This window comes from Antedon bifida, chromosome 5 (genome assembly GCF_963402885.1).
Source record: "Antedon bifida chromosome 5, ecAntBifi1.1, whole genome shotgun sequence".
In the NCBI taxonomy this organism is placed as follows: Eukaryota; Metazoa; Echinodermata; class Crinoidea; order Comatulida; family Antedonidae; genus Antedon; species Antedon bifida.
The window spans coordinates 30,480,478-30,500,665 of NC_136230.1; the positions used below are offsets into that span (position 1 = coordinate 30,480,478).

At 33.5% G+C, this 20,188-nt stretch overlaps 1 protein-coding gene across 2 annotated transcripts; it reads left to right on the forward strand.

Moving 5' to 3' along the window:
• Positions 1-456: 456 nt before the first annotated feature.
• On the forward strand, positions 457-19,813 carry LOC144842089 (uncharacterized). 2 transcript variants are annotated; one of them, XM_078698452.1, is made up of 14 exons: positions 457-627; positions 1,116-1,359; positions 4,708-4,911; positions 7,753-7,940; positions 11,742-11,891; positions 13,700-13,798; positions 14,410-14,546; positions 14,769-14,874; positions 15,223-15,358; positions 15,725-15,872; positions 16,181-16,470; positions 16,741-16,983; positions 17,317-17,413; positions 17,722-19,813. In XM_078698452.1, the coding sequence occupies exons 3-14, from the start codon at positions 4,749-4,751 to the stop codon at positions 18,494-18,496; spliced, it is 2,532 nt and encodes an 843-aa protein (XP_078554578.1). In that variant the 5' UTR covers positions 457-627; positions 1,116-1,359; positions 4,708-4,748; the 3' UTR covers positions 18,497-19,813. The 2 variants fall into 2 exon arrangements, with proteins under 2 accessions (XP_078554578.1, XP_078554577.1); XM_078698451.1 differs by lacking the exons at positions 457-627; positions 1,116-1,359 and adding an exon at positions 2,979-3,008.
• The last annotated feature ends 375 nt before the right edge of the window (positions 19,814-20,188 follow it).

The window sequence follows — 20,188 nt, forward strand, 5'->3', positions numbered from 1 at the left end:
TTTAAATGGAGCCAAACCTTTAAGTGGATAACCTTTAGACCAAGTAGGACAGCCTAGGAGATGGCAATTGTTGTATTTCATTTGTTATATAATAGTTGTTTATATAAACTATCAAAACTTACTTTCAAAAGAGTTTGTTGAGCTGTATAAGCTTTTTAACTTTGTTGGTTGTTGTTTAGTTATGCATTTGGTTTAGATTCTTGCTGTCCAGTCGAGAGAGTAGATGTTCACCTCCATGTTCATTGGTATTCATAAAGCTCTGTCTACTCTATCAAACTTTATGTGACAAAAAAATGTGATGTGCCCATATATGGACACGATGATGTCATATCACTATCATATTTCGGCATATCACTACCATATTTGGGCACATCACACTTTTTGTTGTCAAACTAGTTTGATACAGTACATAGACTGAGCTTTATGTAATTTTATTTTTTTTTGTTCTTTGTGTCAAATCGCAGAATATGATGACATTCTTTTTATCTGTTTTGTATCCTCTTAACTTTCTATTGTTCTATTGTTTTTTTTCACAGAAATTCAATATTTTACTGCATTTGAGATGATTGGTTTTCTTAGTACAGTACTATAAGAAATAAGTCTTTAAATTGATTTGTTTCATAATATGTAAGTATTATTATCTTTGTGTAAGGATTTTCAAACTAAAACATTTCACTTTTATTATTATAAAACATTTTGTTATTTATTAAAGATATTATAATTTTTGTTATCACAATACCATTGTTTCAACCAAAATTTTGGAACCATTTTTTATCTGTTTGAAGTTCAGAATCTGATTGTTGCAGCTTTTAATTTCTTTTTTAGTACTGCTTATTCCCCAAACCCCTTTTGAGGGCCAATTTAGTTAATTTTCCTCCTAAAACCTAATTTACAACATGCATGCTTTTAATTATATCTCTTTGAGATGTGTGTCATTAAAATCAAAAAGTTATCTACAATTCCCAGCTGTCCCATAAAATAACTAAACATCTTTTGTTCTTCCCATCTGCTCTACCATATTTCCAAAATATCTTCCTCGGGGAATTGGACTAAAAGTTAAGAACTCTACTTAACCTTATCTTAGCTTGATCCTACAATGTTATCTACCTCCTCAGAGAGCATCTTGGGAAGGATGGATCATTGGTTTGGTTCTATTGCATTCAGTTTAAACTCATTAGTCTGATCTAGTCAACAGAAGTCTAAGCCAGAGTTTGGTTAGATTCAGTGTTGAGCAGAGAGCAGCATCTGCAAGTCAGTTCTTCTAGTCCAGCTTGGTGTTTTTAGATTTGAATGTTGCCAAAAGCAGTGAAGGCCTATTTTTGTTCACTAGTAGTAGTAGTGCCATTTTGTTTAATAAAGGTAAGTGATATTAACATTCATTTTGGAAAGAGGTTTTCTGTAGTTATTGTACCTAATATTAATTTTTGACTGAAAAATGTGTGATTAAACAAGGTCAGCACGGTACTCTAGTTTAATAAGATATTGAATGTTTAGAGTGTTTTAATATGAAAACTCCATTTTCTCAGAATATTACTATTTTATTCAAACTTAGGTTTGCATTTTCTAGACTATTATTAGAACAAAAAATATGAATAAAATATGAGTTTGAAGGTCGCGTAGAATGATTACTTTAAAGGTTGTTTATAATTGAATGCAAGGCCCATCGGCAATACATTAAAATGCATTCATGTTGTATACACTACCGATGTGTATAAAAAACATGGACCTGTTATTAAACTACAGTAGTGTATTTGTCCAGATTTAACTTTTAGCCTAACCTAGCCTGTGCGAAAACAAGTCGGGATTGGAAACAGTTTTACAATTTGACCGGCGGTTATTTATAGCGAATCAAGTCCAAATAATATTCGGTAAGGAATCAGGGTCACGATAAAATGACGTCAGTAATTTGTGTTATCTTGATGTAAATTAATATTCCTCTCGGGGGACTAGATTACAATTTAATTTATCGCTGCTGTCGTCAGAGTTCTAAAAATGTTGGACAATTTTACAGAACATTGCTATTGTTATAATGTTGATTACGGTTTAATTGTCCAACTTCCCAAGACATACAAAATTACCAGGATTCTCTTGCTGTTGATAATGATATTACCTGTTCTTTGTTGAAACAGACTTCGTAAGAAACGTTTAAATAAATTATAATTTTTGTAAGTTTCATCCTAAAGTAATTAATTACATCCTTATAAATATTCATATGACGTCAGTGTTATATGTAAGAGTACTGAATTATTGGCCATATCAAAACATGAATGTGTTACTCATACATATGATATACCAATTTTAAAAATGTCCTACAATCTAACTAATACAGTCAACTCTCCTAATACCGGACACCTTTGGGCTGGCCAATTATATCTGGTTTTCCAGAAAGTCTGGTATTCGGAATGTGTTTTTAATAGTAAAAAGGAATTTGGGACCCAAGAAAAAGTCTGGTTCTGGGAGAGTTTCTGGTTTTCGGAGAGTCCAGTATTGAGAGACTTGACTGTATTAATAATATGTATAGCTTTGCTTGAAAACTTTCTTTGTCTGATATATTTTTGGAGCAGTATTAGGGTACGTTCACACATACAGTGTAAAGCTGGCATGACTTTACGCAATCTGTATGCCGTACAGTACATGTGAACAGGGTGTTAGTCCAAATTTGTGAGTGATTAGAAATACAGTAATTTTTGGGCACATGACATTTTTTTGTCAAAATAGTTTGATAGTGCAGACAGAGCTTAAGAGGTGATCAATAATCTCTCTTTATCGGTTTTTTTCTTAATCTATCTGAACATTAAACCAAGGAACAGTAACATTACATAATTACGTATTCATTTCACTCTTCCCTGATCAAACAAATCAGATTTCACTATACTATAGTGGTTCAAAGTAGAGAAACAGAATAATCTGTTAAGTTGGCCAATGTGATGTACACTCTCTATTCTGTCATACCCTTGTGTTAGTTGTTCATAAGAGCTTTACAATGAGACAGTTTTGCATGAAACTGAGTAAGTACCTTCATATCTTTGTAGTAAATGTATTTTAAGTATTTAGTGGCAACAAAAGTCATCCCTGCTTTGGGAAAAGTACTTTGATTAAGAAATGTGATAATATTTTCTGGTATTTTGTTTTATAACAAATCAATAGTCTATTGAAAGTGTTTACATTTACATGTTGATTATTACAGAGCTCAAATTAGTACTAGCCTCATGTCTAAATATTGCTCAGGGCTAGCCAACATAATGTTATAATCTAAAGTACTTGTTAGTTCTAAGGCTAGTGAAAAATAACAGTGAACCCAACAGAATGTCTTATTCAACACATTGTTTTCAATGTTACAGTGTGTGGTTTGCTCTGAATACCTCTCAGGGCTACCAAACTTGTGATACTTTAGGTGGGCTAGTGAAAAATAATAGTTGCCAGGCGATGGCCCTCATTTACAACATAATGTTAGTATTAATGTATATTGCGTAATACAGCACTGATAGTTTTGGGCTAGGAGCGTTTTAGATTGGGGACATTTTAAGCTGCAACTTGCCCAGAGTCCCAGTGGACCATTTTTTAAACCCTCAAGCGGTACCATACAGTTTGATAAAGCGAAGTTTGGTACCAAAATTCTTCGAATTGGTAAACTACAGTTACTTTTAGCGTAATAAACAAAATTTATTATCATAGATTGTATATCAAATGAGACTATAACGCTGTAGAAGAAGTGTTATTTATTACAGCTCTTCTTACTGTCTGTTTATCTTGCATTGAGTGTCAATTTCAACGCTCCAAAAAATGATTTAGTTCATTCAGTAATATTTATAATGAATTTTGCAAAGTAGTTTAGTAACTTTAATATTATCTTTTTGTGAACTAAAAAAATCACTGGATATTTTTTATGAGATTATGAGACACATATGAATATATTTAAAGAGTTTATTATTCACACGGTAGGTTAAGGCTTATTGCCTATGTTACAGGAATCACATGTGAAACATATGTGATGCTGTATTACAGAATTTTCCTTGATACTGGACTGTAGGAATGAGTACACAATCGGATGTCAAAAGATGTTTCTAAATAATAATAATAATAGATCTATATAGCGCAAATAAACGATGTTTCTATGGGCTCGACAATAAAGAGAGAGAGTGGAAACCAAAAGGAAGAGAACAAAAAGACAAAATCACCAAGCTAGCACCCAAACCGGAGTATGGGGATACACCTTCAACGCTAACTGGGAATATATAATTACCAAATAAATCTAGTATTTAAATCAAAATCAGTCAGGTTTCCAATTTGGTACAAGATTATCACAGACTAATTTTACCCAACCATAAATTCTAAAGGACCTAGCGTAATAGTATTAAACTATTACTAATAAAGCCCCTAGGTATGGTTTGAATTTCAATAGGCTGTACGAGCTGCAGCATAGGCTTATTACTATTATTGGCTTTGAATATTATATGCAATATCAAGTTGCATTCATGCTCCCTTTGTCTCGGTAAACACATTTTTAATAATTAAACTCTCTGAAATTTATACTGAAAATGTGTAAATATAGTAACTTACTATAGAGTAAGCCTCTTTTTTTTTAGGCCAATGTTAATATTATAATATTACTACTTTATCAATGCACTAATAATTTAAAAAAAAAAAAAAAATGTTTAGATCCCTCAAATAAATTATTTAAACATTTTTTTGTTTTATTTTTTTCAGAAAAGTGGAACAGACGAGTATACAAATTGTGTGGCATCGAAATGATGGCACAAGCTAAGTCCGACATCAGTACTAGTACGTTAAGTATAGACTCAAACACCGAAGATCATAGAGGGCGCTATTGTGCAATATGTTACCATCGATTTTCCTGCAACGGCAAAGCAGTTCCACGAATCTTGATATGTGGACACAGTTTTTGCACAGGTGAGATCTTGTCTAGGTTTAATACCGTACTCCATACTCGATATAAATGTGATTTTATCGTTTTTGTCGGTCGTTAATGTTATGCCAGTTCCTTCAGACTTTAGGTGATATAATATAAACCAAATATTATATTTCAAAAATGTAAGAACTCTGCTTGATATTCTGTTTTTATAGTTTCATTTTCTCTTAAAAATGAGCCTCGTGGGTAGAGTTTCAAGATGGAACTAGTTTTGTTTTGTGTAAACACTCAAACTCATCCAGCATTTCACCCTTTTTGAAACTTCATACTTGTCTAAAAATAAATTGGTTTAATTTTTTGATGTGAATACGATAGTTATAATCTGATTTGTATTAGATGGCCATACGTCGGGATGAGTTGTAGAGCAAAATTCAATTTATTGATTAATTTTTGTAGCAAAATGAAACTTGAACACATCTTAGTTAAACCTTTGCATGAAGCATCATACATAAACATTATCAACTCTCCACATTCCTTTTTACCGATTTATAATGAAATTTGTGATTGCATTATGAGATTTGAGTTTTCTTAGAAATAAGAAATAAGAATTTAATTATGGACTAAAGTGGACGTATATCTAAGTTATAAATTGTACTATGTTACTATAACTTCTTTAACCTTGAAATTTTTACAGCAATCACAAAAATTAATAAATGCGTTGCATTAAAAAACAAATTTGCATTTCTATTAACAATTTCAAAAACCAATTTACAAAATCAATTTCATTTTTCGTGAAATTGGTTTAGTTGGAAATTAAATTATTTTTAGTTTTCACAAATAGCTGTTGTAGTAATTGATGAATAAAACTTTGTGAAGTTTTTTGCAAATATCTTTCCCTAAATCGTTTGAGAACGTGATGATAAATGTATCCCTTGAATGAACGTTGATTTCAGTTACCTTGAAAGCATCACAGTGAATTCGATCATTGGTCAGTTTCTTTCACAAAGTATGTTTTTGTTTACGCCCCAATATTTCCAATTAGTCGTCAATAGGGCATACCGTACATCCTCAAGGTTTACCTCATTTAAAACGTCGCATTTATCATTCAGCGTATAAAAAAAACCAACATCTATTATACGCACTCATCTCGATGATTTATCACTTGTTTTGATCGAATTTAAAAGACAAATGTTCAGACAAAAATATTAAGTTTAAACTAATGTGTCTGTTTAAATTGTGCTGTTAAACTGATTGACAATTCTTAATGTCCCAGCAAGTACCTGGTTCCCAATGGAATCAACATCAAGACACTGTTTAATAGGCCATATAGCACTAATATCGTATAGCTATGTTTTCTACTGTTAACATATCTGCGTTGTGGGAACATAAAGTTGTTAAAGAGTATCAAATAGTTTTGTTTATACATTTAATACAGGTCAATGTTTTATAACGATTTTGCAAGTAAACAAACATACAAATTATAAAATGTTTTTGGTATGAAATTACTTGAAAGCCAAGAGACGGATCCAAGATTTTTTACCAGGGAAGCGCATTGATATCAATGTTCTGTCAAAAATTGTGATCAAAAAGTTGTTTTTAATTTCATTTTTGCTGTCAAAAGGGTGACTGCGTTCCTCCCTCAACATCCAACACCCCCTCATATACCTCCCCCCCCCCCCACCCCTTTAAGCTCTGGATCTGCCCATGAAGACTGTTATACTGTCTTGTGTATATACTGTTACAGGAATATCGATATACACATTTTAGAGGTTGAGTTGAGGGTATTAGAACATTTTTTCTTTAAATGTTGTTTGCTTAAATATTATAATATATTTTATACAGCATATGCTCAGTAGATATATATAGTATATAGTATCAGACTATGTCTGGATTTTTTCAAATTATCATCATTTAATACTGTCAATGCGAACATACTCCAAATTTGGCACCCGGTTTACTTTCTTTCATTTTACGCTGATTATTTGTGGCAATTAAACTTGAAAGTAATATTATTTCCGATTAACTGTACTTTCCTAAATGTGATGATGTGTTTTGGTAGTGAAACATCTAATCCATTCAATCAATTACACAACATTTCTGAATTTATTAATTTGTTCTGAAGTCAATTTCGAGCAAAAAGCTGTTTGAAACATGTACAGTTATTTGGTGGTGTTATATCAGCAGCGTGACAAGAGCACTTTCAAAGTGTTTGCTATGGCCTAAAAATGTATGACATTCTCAAATGGTTGCAGTGCCCTACATATTTACATATTATTTATTTGTTGTCAAAAGATAGAAATAGAACTGCGTACATTGCAAAGCAGCAAACATATGTGCCACTCAAATAAATATCAATATCTCTTCCAAATAACAGCCACTCTTCCAAATAATGGTCACTCTCATGACTAAAGGTCACTCTCACGACTAACGGGCACTATCCTGACTCATAGCCACTCTTCCAACTAACGGTCACTCTTAATTGTAACTAACGTTCATTATTCCAACTCACAACCACTCTTCTAACTAATGGTCACTTTTCCAACTAACGGTCACTCTCACGACTAATGGTCACTATTCCAACTAATGGTCACTCCCATGACTAATGGTCACTATTCCAACTAATGGTCACTCTCATGACTAACGGTCACTATTCCGACTCACAGCCACCCTTCCAACTAACGGTCACTCTCACGACTAACGGTCACTCTCACCACTAACGGTCACTCTTCCAACTAACGGTCACTCTCATGACTAATGGTCACTATCCTGGCTTACAGCCACTCTTCCAACTAATGGTCACTCTCTATTGATAGCTACTTCCAAGCGGTCACTCCACCACTAGTTGAGGGGTTATTATTTTTACTATCTTAAATTTCTCGCAGCTTGTTTGGAAAAACTGATAGGAAAAGTGGCAAGAGGCTATGTGCGATGTCCTTCATGCAAGACGGACACGGTTGTGTCGGGATTTTCAAACGACGTTGAGCGACTAGCTAAAAACTTTGCCGTTCTTGAGATATTAGAAGGACTGGAAGATACAGGAGACAAAGGCAGTACTAACATTACAAATCCTGTAAGTATTCAAGAGATATGGTAACTTTTTTTTTTTAAATTGGTATGGGGGACAATGTACAGTATCTTTAAGAAGTAAGATATGCTTACATTACTAAGAACAATGTACACAGATGGTACTATATTTATTGCAGAATCTGTTTTTTTTTTCTGTGTGTGTTACCGCTGCGTCGGTCCTGTTTTTGTTTTGTTTCTGATACCATGAAATTCTAATAATTTTGTGAGGTCAAGTTCCTCATTTGCATATTAGTGTACGTTTGCGTACAATTCAGAACTACATGCTGCTAGTGGATTTAAACTACTGTAGAAAATTCTAAAAATAACATTCGCATCAGACGAAACAAACGTTTTAATTTGGTGACTTTCTCTCCTGGGTTTTCACATCGTTATCGTTTACCCATATATTATTTTTTTGAGCGTTGGTTTGGTTTAAAATTTTTTTTTATTATAATTGTATTTTCAATAAATATTTTTCATAGTAGAATTAAAATAATCTTAAGTTGAGTCATATTTATTATTTTCTATCTTCTTTTAATGAAGTTGAAATAGTATCTGTTAATACTGATTGTTTTTAACACCACGCTGCCGTGTAGAATGATTGTTGATTCCCCACGACAGTTCGTGGTGAACTTAGCGTGTACCTTTCAGACGTCCCTATGGCACGGCGCTGTTATGCTTTGATGCGTCGTCAGTACCGCAGAGCTGAATTAAACTTGTGTATTTAATGATTGGTTTATACATGCTTGACTTGTATTGACACTTAATGTTTAATATTGTGTTGAAATATTAATAATCATATTATTATTATGCACTACAAACATTGCTTCATTCATTCACAGACCATACTAAATACATGCATCCTTGCGTTTATTTATTTTATATATTTAGGCAAATTGCCAAGGATAACCATAAGCGAATTCAATCCTTCTTAAAGGTGGCAATCTTGTTCACAAAACAAACATAAAACAAGATGCTCTGCAGGTACATAAACAAAGTCGTATTGAAATTTGTCATGAGAAAGATCCTGACATATGACAGGACTTGAACCCAGGAACCTTGGATTTCAACCCCACTTCATTGCATCTTTCTCTTCAACAACAATCAATTCAATCTAACCACTTTCCACCAGATTTTCCATCTGATAAGCTATCCATCGTCTTTCCAAATTTGATTTGAATTTACTCAAACCATTTTGACAAAGTGTTTACTTAATGAACTACTAGAAAAAAACAAACTAAAATTTGTTTGGATAAAAAGTTCAGGAGCTTTTATAATCCTAAAATAAATAAGCTAAAGTATTGCGTTAAAACATAAAGTAATAAATAGAGCTCTATTTCGTGCCTAGCTTACCTGGATAAACCGACAATAGCCAGTGCTCTCCAGAGTGAGGGCTTAGATATGAAAGTAAAAAGTTCTTTGAACACCCCTGTACCATAATGGAATAGTCCTCAACTGGTTAACTGGTTAATCAACGGTTGTTAATTTACTACTTATTTGGTTTTAAAGTATTAATCACCACATGAAATTACAAACTATATTGTTTCTTTCTAATTGAAATTGATATACTTCAACTGTTGGTTTAATCTGGGACATCAATAAACATTTACAGTACAGATTGGATGATGATATATAGGATGAATAAATTTAGCCAAACTATTATCATGTCGACGGAGAATCATCAATAAATATGTTTGTTGACGACAGTTGCTATTTTATAATTTTTTAAAGAATTTTTTGTTTTACAGTCAAAAAGCTTGTGTGGGTGTGATTGGATATAATTCCAAAATACATGTTAAATCGCAGAAAAATTATCACATTTTTGTCAGTAATGAGCGGTAGATGATGACAGGTGTTGACCGACCTTCCAACCTCCTAATTGTTGTGTTATTACTTTTGGCCAGCAAATCCATCCATTTATTTCTGCTCCGTTTTGCTGTGTTATCGTTGAATGTTTTTGCCATTTACACAAGCTGTTTATTGTATCTATTATACAATGATATACTACATAATGAGCAATACTATTAAGGTCATAAAGTATATTTGTATTATTATTTAACTACTTCTTGTCAAGAACTACTAAGTTATAAAGTGGATTGCTAAATTGCAGATTTTACATTTTTTGCCTGTTTCAGTTAATTTTAAATGCGATAGTGTTTTATGGTGTTGTATGATAGCATTATTAATGCGGCGATATTCTCGTTATAATGTGTTAATTTTCGTAACATTATAACAAAGATGTCCTGACCTTGATGTCACCTTGCATTAGGTATTTACACTTACAGCATTTACATTAAAGTAGTTTTTCTGTTGACATTTGCTCTTTGTGGCCATCACGTTATCAAATGTTGTATTTAATAGTATTCCTAAACTTGCTTGCATATTTTACTTTGTTTATGAATAATGTTCAACATCAATAATGCCACGTAGCGTTTGGATTTCACTCTATTAAACTCTTAGTTGGTTTACATTAATCTATATGTAATACAGATTGATCAGTTGTCAGGGTTTCAGATTTCCATTTAAACTTTCGTATCTCTTTGGCCTAAAATGCTAAAGATGAAACTTAAACAGTATTTTATTTATTTATTTATTTATTCTGTCTTTATGCTGAATGACACTTTCAGTGCTGAAGCATTGATTTCCAAAGTGGTTCAGTAGAGAACATTAACAATATAATCAAAATAATTCAAAGGCAACTAAAACAGTAATTTACATTAGTACACACACATTTACAAAAAGCTATCTACAAAACATACAGTATAATGGAATGAATTCAACCACACCCTCCTCCCCAACATTTTTTGGATCCACCTGTGTCACCTTTGGGTGAAAAGCTATAATGTGATCCAATGAAACATACAGTGAAAACTCAGCGTCCGAAAACCCCTTGTCTATTGAAGGGGCATGTTCTAGTCTCGGCTTTTTATCTTATATAGGAGAATATGTATCTAAATACCTAAGTTGTTTTTATATTAGCATTTTTATTATACTGTACTTGGAATTTGTGTTAGTGTCCTAGTTTTATACGTGAAGTAAATTGTAAGTAAATGAAGTGTCCGCGGTCTATACTCTGTGGATTTAAGATGTACATACTTGCTCAGTTTATTAGGTTATAGTTAACGCAAAAATTAAGTTTAATTATCGATATTTAAGCAACTTTAATTGCTTCTTCATTGCTCGATTTATTGAGGTCAAACAAATCAAGGAAAGGAGTTTATAGAGACAGTGACGCATTTGGAACATTTTTGTCCCTTTTTTACAGATATTATTTTATATTAATTATTATGAGAGCGATTAGTATTATTGTTTTCATATTTTTATTCATTACATATGTATATTTCTTTCTGGAGAGTTAAGTTGACATCGTCATCTTTTATTAAAGTGAATTTTTACCGTGGTTACTGGCTATCACTCATTCCAGGCTGCTACACCATCTCTCTCTTGCGCTTCCTGGCCATCCAAACCCTTTTCCTGATTTCTTTCTTTCTACCTTACCTTGCCAAGTCACCTTTGGTCTTAGTAGTAATAGTGGTATCAAGGTGAATATCAAAACTATTATACTGTTATCTTTTCTAAAGCTCTGTCTACACTATCAAACTAGTTTGCCAAAAAAAGTGTGATGTGCCCAAATATGGTAGTCATATGCTTAAATATGGTAGTGATATGACATCATCATGTCCATTATGTGGGCACATCACATTTTGTTGTTACATAAAGTTTGATAGTGTAGACAGAGCTATAATTGATGTATTCAATTAATTCTTCAGGTCAAAGGTTATTTTGGCTTGATTTTGTTTTGTAGGTATTGGTGTGTAATATCCATGAACGAGAACCAAAGAAGGTGTACTGCCTGACTGACAATGAGATCATTTGCATATATTGCCAGGTGTATGGCGAACATGAAGGGCATGAGTGTCAACTCATTAGTACTGCTGCAGAAGAAGGTAGACAGGTGAGAACTGTAGCTGTAGTACAGTGTGTCTAGGCAAATGTCATAATGTCTATGTCCAGTATCTAGGCAAATACCTAAATACAGTGTCTCCTAACCTTTAAAATAATTCCTATGATACAGCTTTTCATGTGAGGAACATGTGACAGTGTATCATGGAACTTTCATAAAATACTGAACAAATTAAGATTGATTAATCTGTGAAATAGATTTGTCTTTCGCTTCAAAGTTCACATGGTGTATTTTTCAGGTTTGACTCATGGCACAAATGTTGCCAATCTGATTTTCATTTTTTCATGAAATCTATCTTGAACTTGTGGACACAATTCAACAACCTATGTTGACTCTAATAGTGAATTTAAAAGATTAAACGTAAATGGCAGATAATATGACAGCTTTGAGCCGTATAGTATCTGAAAAGAAGAATATTTAATGGTGTTTAGTACACTACATTGGGGTTCAAAAGCCATTATACAGTGGTAATGGCAAATAAAACATATAAAAAAATACAGAACCTGAAAAACGTTCAACAGAGTAGTGTTAAAGGGGACCATTAAGGCTGCGGTACTTGATGGTCTATTGGTAGAGCTAAGAATGTGAAGCCAAGGGGTCAATTTTAATTACACTAACTACATTAACTAGTGTGAAAACAGTATGCTAGGGCAGAGTGTAGGCTGTTATGTACTACTGTACATATTTTAGATTAGAGAACAAAATGGAGACCAAATGTGTCTATTTCCACAGTATATTATGGATAACGTATAGGTTATTGCATATACCTCCATGGTTATTGTATGCAGAAAACAAGATTGTAGTTATTATTGTTATTTTCATAGCTTTGGTCAAAATATAGATTTTACCAAACATTGTATTGCCAGAAGAAAGTGGTTGGTTTTCGATGATGTGTGTGTTTTCAATTAAGTTTTCCATATCAACAGACACAGCATTACTGTACATGGATTTTGAACATTCAAGTTGGTTAAAATTTTTATAAGATAGTAATTTGATTGACATAATGTAATCAAGTTTTCAAATGCATTTAAAGTCTAGCTATGTGTAGCCAACTAATTATCTGATATATCTAATGCCTTGTCTACACTATCATGTGACAAAAAAATGTGATGTGCCCATATATGGACATGATGATGTCATATCACTACCATATTTGGGAATATCGCTACTATATTTGGACACATCACATTTTATGTGAAACTGGTTTAATAGTGCAGACAGAGCTTAATATGAATGTTTAGTCATTCTCTTAGTCCCTATAACTTAATGTTACCATTAAACATTTAGAATTATGTTTATGCTTTGCACTTTATTGTGAATCATTTTTAATATGTCTGCTTCAGGATGATATAAAACAAGCATTATCAAACCTCTGGAGTGGGTATGCCCCAGTTTTCTAATCTACAGAACATACATCATAAATTTGTTAATAATATTAGTTCATTTATAAAGTGTAAATGCATCGTAGGGTAAAAATTATATTTAGTCTGACATTTTAAATTAGATATTTAGTAATTTTGTCGCACTATCAAAGGGAAAATATTTTGTTAATGTAGTTGATATTTGTATTTTTTTGGATAAATGGTTGATAAATATGGAAAACAATAATCTAAAAATGTGAATTATGGTTATGGCATCTGTACAGTATTTTGAAAGTCCTTAGAGCACAAACTTTATTTTGAGCATTATAGTGTGATTGTTATTATTTACTGTTTGTTGTTTTTTTTTGTGCCTTGTTAAAAACACAATATTAAGTGATCAAGTTTTTTAAATAAAGTTATTATTATTGTATTTTTTAGATTTGCAAGCAGTTGGCGGATGAAATAATGAAGGAGCGCGAGAAAGTTACGATGAGCAAGAAGTCAATCCACGACACGGTTGCATCCATTAGATTTAAGGTAATACCGATAACGACCGACATTCACGAGTTTGTTACGCTGTAAATCATACTTACCAAAAGCTTTTGACTTTAACGATCGCAGATACTACAATTGTCTTCGTAGAATATGTTGTTAAACTTGCCATGAACTTGTATAGTGAGGCCTTGAAGCCATGCTATGTAACACAAGAATCTACATTTATTCTGAACATTCCATGAAATGTATCTTTATGATGAAATTCAATATTGTGACTTCTTATTAGGTCATTATCATCATTTTGTAATTGTAGCAATATTTATTTCATTTCTTAGAAGTAATAATGTTCAGTAGAACTAGAACACAATGAATTGGAGTCCTTTGAATGTAGTGTACCAGTAATAATGTTGAGGCCATTCATTGATAATAAAATTCATTGTATATCGATAGTGGTACGTTGGAACATTCCCACACGAGGGCCTGGTTGTGGGCTAGTCCATTATGGTACATGGGTGTTATAGGAACTTTTTACTTTTCATATCTAAGCACGGCTATTGTCGGTTTATCCAGGTAAGCTAGGCATGAAATAGACTATGAATACCACTATTGGTTTATGTAGTATAATAATTGAACAAAAATTGTTGTTTTTGCAGGAAGAAAAATCTATGCGAGAGATTACGCATCATTTTGAGATGTTACGAAGAAAGTTGTATAGAAGAGAAAATCAAATAAAAGGAAAATTAAAGAATTTATCAAGTAGTAAAGTTAAGAGCCTTGAAAAACAAAAAAAGTAAGACAACCCTGTACTATAATACTTGTATTAAAGTTTTCAAAAAATCCCAATCTATCCAGTGCTTTCTGGTTAAACCCAGGAACTTAAGGGGCCTCAGAGCATGAGTAGCCCCAATGCGCCTCTTAGGAATGCTAAACCAGGAGCCTTTTCCCTCCACGTTTTAGTAGATAGACCATTTGTTCTTATCTTTATTGTTTTATCTGGTTGTCTGTTATTCAGGCAGCTGAGCGATATGATTGGTCGATGTGATCGCCTCCATGCTTCGTGTCAAGCTCTCATTTCAGGACCAGATTATGAAATCCTTCAGCAGAAGGCTCAGATGCAGGTAAGATGATTTGGATGAGTTTGCCAGCATTCAGTAAAATGGAAGGTCATCAAAGGATTACTTATTCACAGCTTTAGCTCTGTTTACACTATCAAACTTTGTGACAAAAAAATGTGATGTGGCCAATGGACATGATGATGTCATAGCACTACCATATTTGTGCATATCATTTCCATATCTGTGTAGACAGAGCTTTGCTTCCTTGGATTTTTCACATTTTTATTCCATTTCATTAATGAGAACGTCAAATAAAGTGGAAACAGTCAAGCAATCAGATTTACTCCATATTTGATAATTTCACCATTTTTCTTTAGATTTTTTAATTAAAACTTCTCTTTCAATGTTTAGATTGATTGCAGAGAAACAGGTGAAGCTGTCTGTAGTATGGAGGCTAAACCATGCACCCAGAATGACCTGTCTTGTTTACTGGACTGCACTATGGCTGACAAGATCTCAAATCATGGCATTATTATAGAGGACACAGGTATACATAAAGCATAACCCCTCCTTTGGGATATCTCTATTAAGAGGACACTTTCCTGTGAAATGCACAAGGGGAAATATATGTCTCAACACCACTGGCCACTCTTATGGAGGGTACAACCCTATTAAGAGGACACTTTCCTGTGAAATGAACAAGGGCCAATGTATGGCTCAACACCACTGCCAACTCTTATGGAGGGTACAACCCTATTAAGAGGACACTTTCCTGTGTGAAATTAACAAGGCCCAATATATGTTACAACACTATGGCCACCCCCTATACAGGGTACAACCCTATTAAGGAGACAGGGTTTCCCCTTAAAAATGTTTCTTCTCATTTTATCACAATTTGTTCCTTCACTTGCAGAAAAAGCAAATAGCTCTGAAGGATGTCAATCGGGAGCGAGCTCTCAACGAGACCCTACTACAGATGAAAGTGAAGGCCAAGAACCAGAGAATATAGAATGGTTTCGGCTGGACAATGGCCGTACACGGCGCACTACAAACACACCTAGGTGATTGGGCGATTTTATTATTTGTTTGGAGTTATCTATCTTGATTTGAAAAAATTACATAATTTCTAATTGTGTGTTCATAACCTTAGAAATATTTTTGTTACAAATAATTAACAACAAATTAATTGTTTGCATTATATTTAGCTAAATCATTTAATAAAAGACATTTCTGCATGTCCGAAAATGAACAAGATTTTTTATTGTAAAATGAGCTGGAAGGAAATGAAAATGAAATGAAATGTAGTAGAAGAGAAAATATAGTAAAGATATCGCTAGAATTTTAAATGTTATTCCGTTTTTTTGTTAAGATCTCGAAGAAGTATACAACCAGAAGACGTGATGGTCTTGGAGAAAGATGAGACAAATGTGGATAGTACTAGAACAGAGGAGGCATCAAGACCTACAACTACTGGTGGTCAGTCATCAAATGCTGCAACAACCACATCAACAACAGTAGCCTCAACAACCAGAACTACACAACGTGCAATGCATTCGCGGTCAACTAGTCTTAGAGGGAGCCAATTGCGGGAAGCGCTAGCAATAGAGGAAGGGGGATCTTTAAGATGTCACCCTTTCTTGCGCCACTGCACTATAAGAGGTAATTTGATGTACAAGTTTTTATGGTATTCATGTTACATTCATAAGTATGTAAATGATATATAAACAATTAGCCATGCAGGGTGTTACAAAGAAAATCAAAACAAAAAGCGGTAGGCACACAAGTAAAAATAACATAAACAATTTTAGCTCTTTTGAAGCTCTCGGATCACAATTCAATTGTTACATTACATATTCATAGAGAACAAATTCATATTCTTACACCCAATGTATTTTTGTGGTAAAACCAAACATTTTTTTGTTCTGGTAGATCGACGCTCCTACCCATACATGCCTCTTCCGTTTTCGGTAGCAGCCCGCGAAAACAATTCATCAACCACAGAGAGTCCTGACCTCAGTGATATTAGTGATATGGAGATTGAGCTGCCGCTACGATCGGCTTGGCCGAATGCTGGCAACTGGGCTGGCCAGAGCAATAGAGATGCTGGCACAACTGTTTCACTGTCAGCAAGGGAAATTCTATCAGTCATGCAGGATAACCCTGCAAATAATGGTACAGTCCAAAATTGTTTTATTCATTTAAGCCTTGTATGATTTTAATATTTATTACTTCAATGCTACTGTAATTGTAAATATTGTAATAATTTATATTATTTCAAGATTTAAATTAGTTTTAAACCTGGATCTTGAAAATTATAGAGTTTCATTGCCTCTTTAGAAGTCCAGAACTGTATGTCAAATAAATGACAATCAAATTCCCTTTCTAATTTCACATTTCCAGATCAGTTCAATTGAAATTTTATGAATTTTAGAAAAATGTGTTTTGACAAAGCTCTTTTTCTTTATTAGCAATCGCTAAAAATATTTAATTGTTGACTTTATTTAGGTAATCAGACAGAGGGTGCAACAGCTCAGTCTACCTCAGAAGAAGTGTCGCCTGTAAGGAGGCGGTGTCACCAACACAGTCAAAAGTCATCCTCTGGGTTAGTAGTTGCTTTCACTGTTTGAAATATTGATGAAAATTATGTGTAGACAATTTTAAATAAGATGATGGGGCTGATTTAGCACATCACAAGATTGATAGTTCTTTGTAACTTTTGCTTTTTTCCACACCCCTGTACAACTATGTTTGTATGTAGAAATTTTTTTTAGTTAGCTAATTGACCTTTGACATACATGCATTAAATAATTCCTACCCTGCCTTGGTTTCACAGAATGCAGGTAGTAATTTGTAATCTTAATTTTCAACTTAAGCAACCATTAATTAAATTTCAATCTTGCTTCATCTTAGGTACACAAGGGAACTGAAATGTTCAGTCTTCAACTGTGCCACCAAAAGCAGCACATTCTTTGTTAAATGCAAGAAATGTTCACGTGTATTCTGTCGAGATTGTGTTGCAGAATCCGCAAGTGCAAGACGATGTTACAAACGCCCTCAAGGTCACAGTTTTGTTTATTTGGCTGGTAGCTCACAGCAGTCACCAACTGACGGTGTTCCGAATCCAGAAGAGAGTGTAGAAGCCACCCATAACAGTCCAGACGTTCTCCGTGCTCTTCTGTCGTCAGAAACCAGCTACAGATGTAGTCGTTGCGCTGGCAACTCTCATTCCTGCCATCGCAATCATGCATGTTCCAAATGTAACTCACGTTCTAGACCTCAACCACAATCATCGGACGAACCTAGATCAGATGGTTCAGGAGAAAGCTCAGGGCACACAGGAAGTGATCGCACTCAAACCTCAACGAGAAACCACGTCTCGGAGAAGACCTGCAACCAAAGAAAGACGGCGAAATCTAGCGAAGGAGTTCATGCCAAACAGAAGGTTTGTTCCAGCAGCTCTAATAGTAGTATCAGTTCGCACACAGAATCTTCACAAGCAGTTGGTGGGAAAAACCCAGCTAAAGAGCAGACTATCAAAGCAAGTACGATGGCAGCCAGACAGGATAGAGTATGGAGAACACGTAGGTCATTATCGCCATGCGAGAATCTTTGTCCATCATGTTCCGTCAGCAATTCGGACGACGCTGTGACATGCGCCTCCTGTGGTGCATTGCTTCTTCTCTAAACCCTTCATAGCTTGTATTAAATATATTATAAAAAAGCGTGTAAAAAAATGACTTTTGATGATGTAATTCTCACATCAACCAGCACCAATTGTTCCCAAACAATGTTTGTAGTTGATTAAATAAATGTTTTTGTTTTTTTTTTTTTCTTGACAACAATGTACTGTCAACTCTCCCAATACCATTGGACACCTTTGGGCTGGCCAAATATGTCTGGTTTTGCCAGATAATCTGGTATTTGGAATGTGTTTTGATGGTCAAAATGAATTTGGGAATGTTTAGAGTTGACTGTACTTGAATTTCCAACCTCTCCAAGCAATCTATCTCACAAACATATTAATGTGTGCTATATATTAAGCAATAGTGTGGCAGCATTTTATAAGCTTGTATTTACTTATTATTTGGTACAGGTCAGAGGTTAAATATTTACAGGTCAGAGGTTGCCAAAATATTTGTCTTTATTTACTAAGTCAGGTCAGTATTAGTCCATCACAGTACTGTATCATAGCAACCAAGATATTAGTTCATTTTTTTATTAGAAGTTTTAGATTTTATTTTATTAATATAGTGATAGTTGTGATTTTTTATAGACATTTGCAATTCTTTTTCTATGTGTGTGTTTTGTATATAATATATTTCATTTCTTATTTGTTATAATGGAATAAAAGTTTATGACAATTTCGACAGTAAGTATGGAAATTAGAAAGTGCAATGATACAAACCAATGATAATGATTATTTAAGTGATTATGACGATATAAATTATGATCATGTGATTATGATATTGATAATTTGGACTAAAACAGTATTTGTAATCATGAACCAGAATTATGAAAATAATAATTATAGATATAATTAATCATGATAAAGAAAAAATTAGAAATTATGAAAATATTACTGTTAATTAAAATAATATATGTATTATACTGTTTTGGCACTATCATTCAATTTATGAATTTCAGAAGAGATATGGAAGGGTGGAGGGGTGTTAGTTAGTGGCTACATTTGATTGACTAACAAGAAATACTATTAGCAGACGTTGAAACCCCACACCTCCAAATAATGTAATAATAATTTTCTTTTTTTTTTTATAAATGTGTATTTAATTCATAAGCAATAAAAATAACTTTTTTTTTATTTAGAAATTTATATTTATTAGCTTTAAAATTATGATGATTATAATTTATATTATTATTTGTGTTACGTTCACTTCTATCAAACTAGCCATTTAATTCATAAAGTTGTTGCATTTATATGTTAATGTGTTTTTAAAAGTTTTTAATTTTTAAGAATTTGAAATAAAACGATTTATGAATATAATTTGTTTCAGTGTTCTTGAAATTATTGCATGCTTTTACTTCCTCTAAATAAAAAAAAACGGTGGCAATAACCAATGAGTTTCAAATAACGAGTGCCTGAAGAATGAGGGGAGGAGGGGAGGGGTGAGTGACGAATGAGGGGAGGAGGGGAGGGGTGAGTGACGAATGAGGGGAGGAGGGGAGGGGTGAGTGACGAATGAGGGGAGGAGGGGAGGGGTGAGTGACGAATGAGGGATTTCTCAGATATAATAGACTTGAAAACCACAGTTTGTAATTAAAATGAACAGCGCCCTCTGCCAAGTACAGAAACTGCGTACGCGTGAAATCTGTAATTTTAATGGAAAATCCTATATAAAATTGTCTCAAACCCAATCAT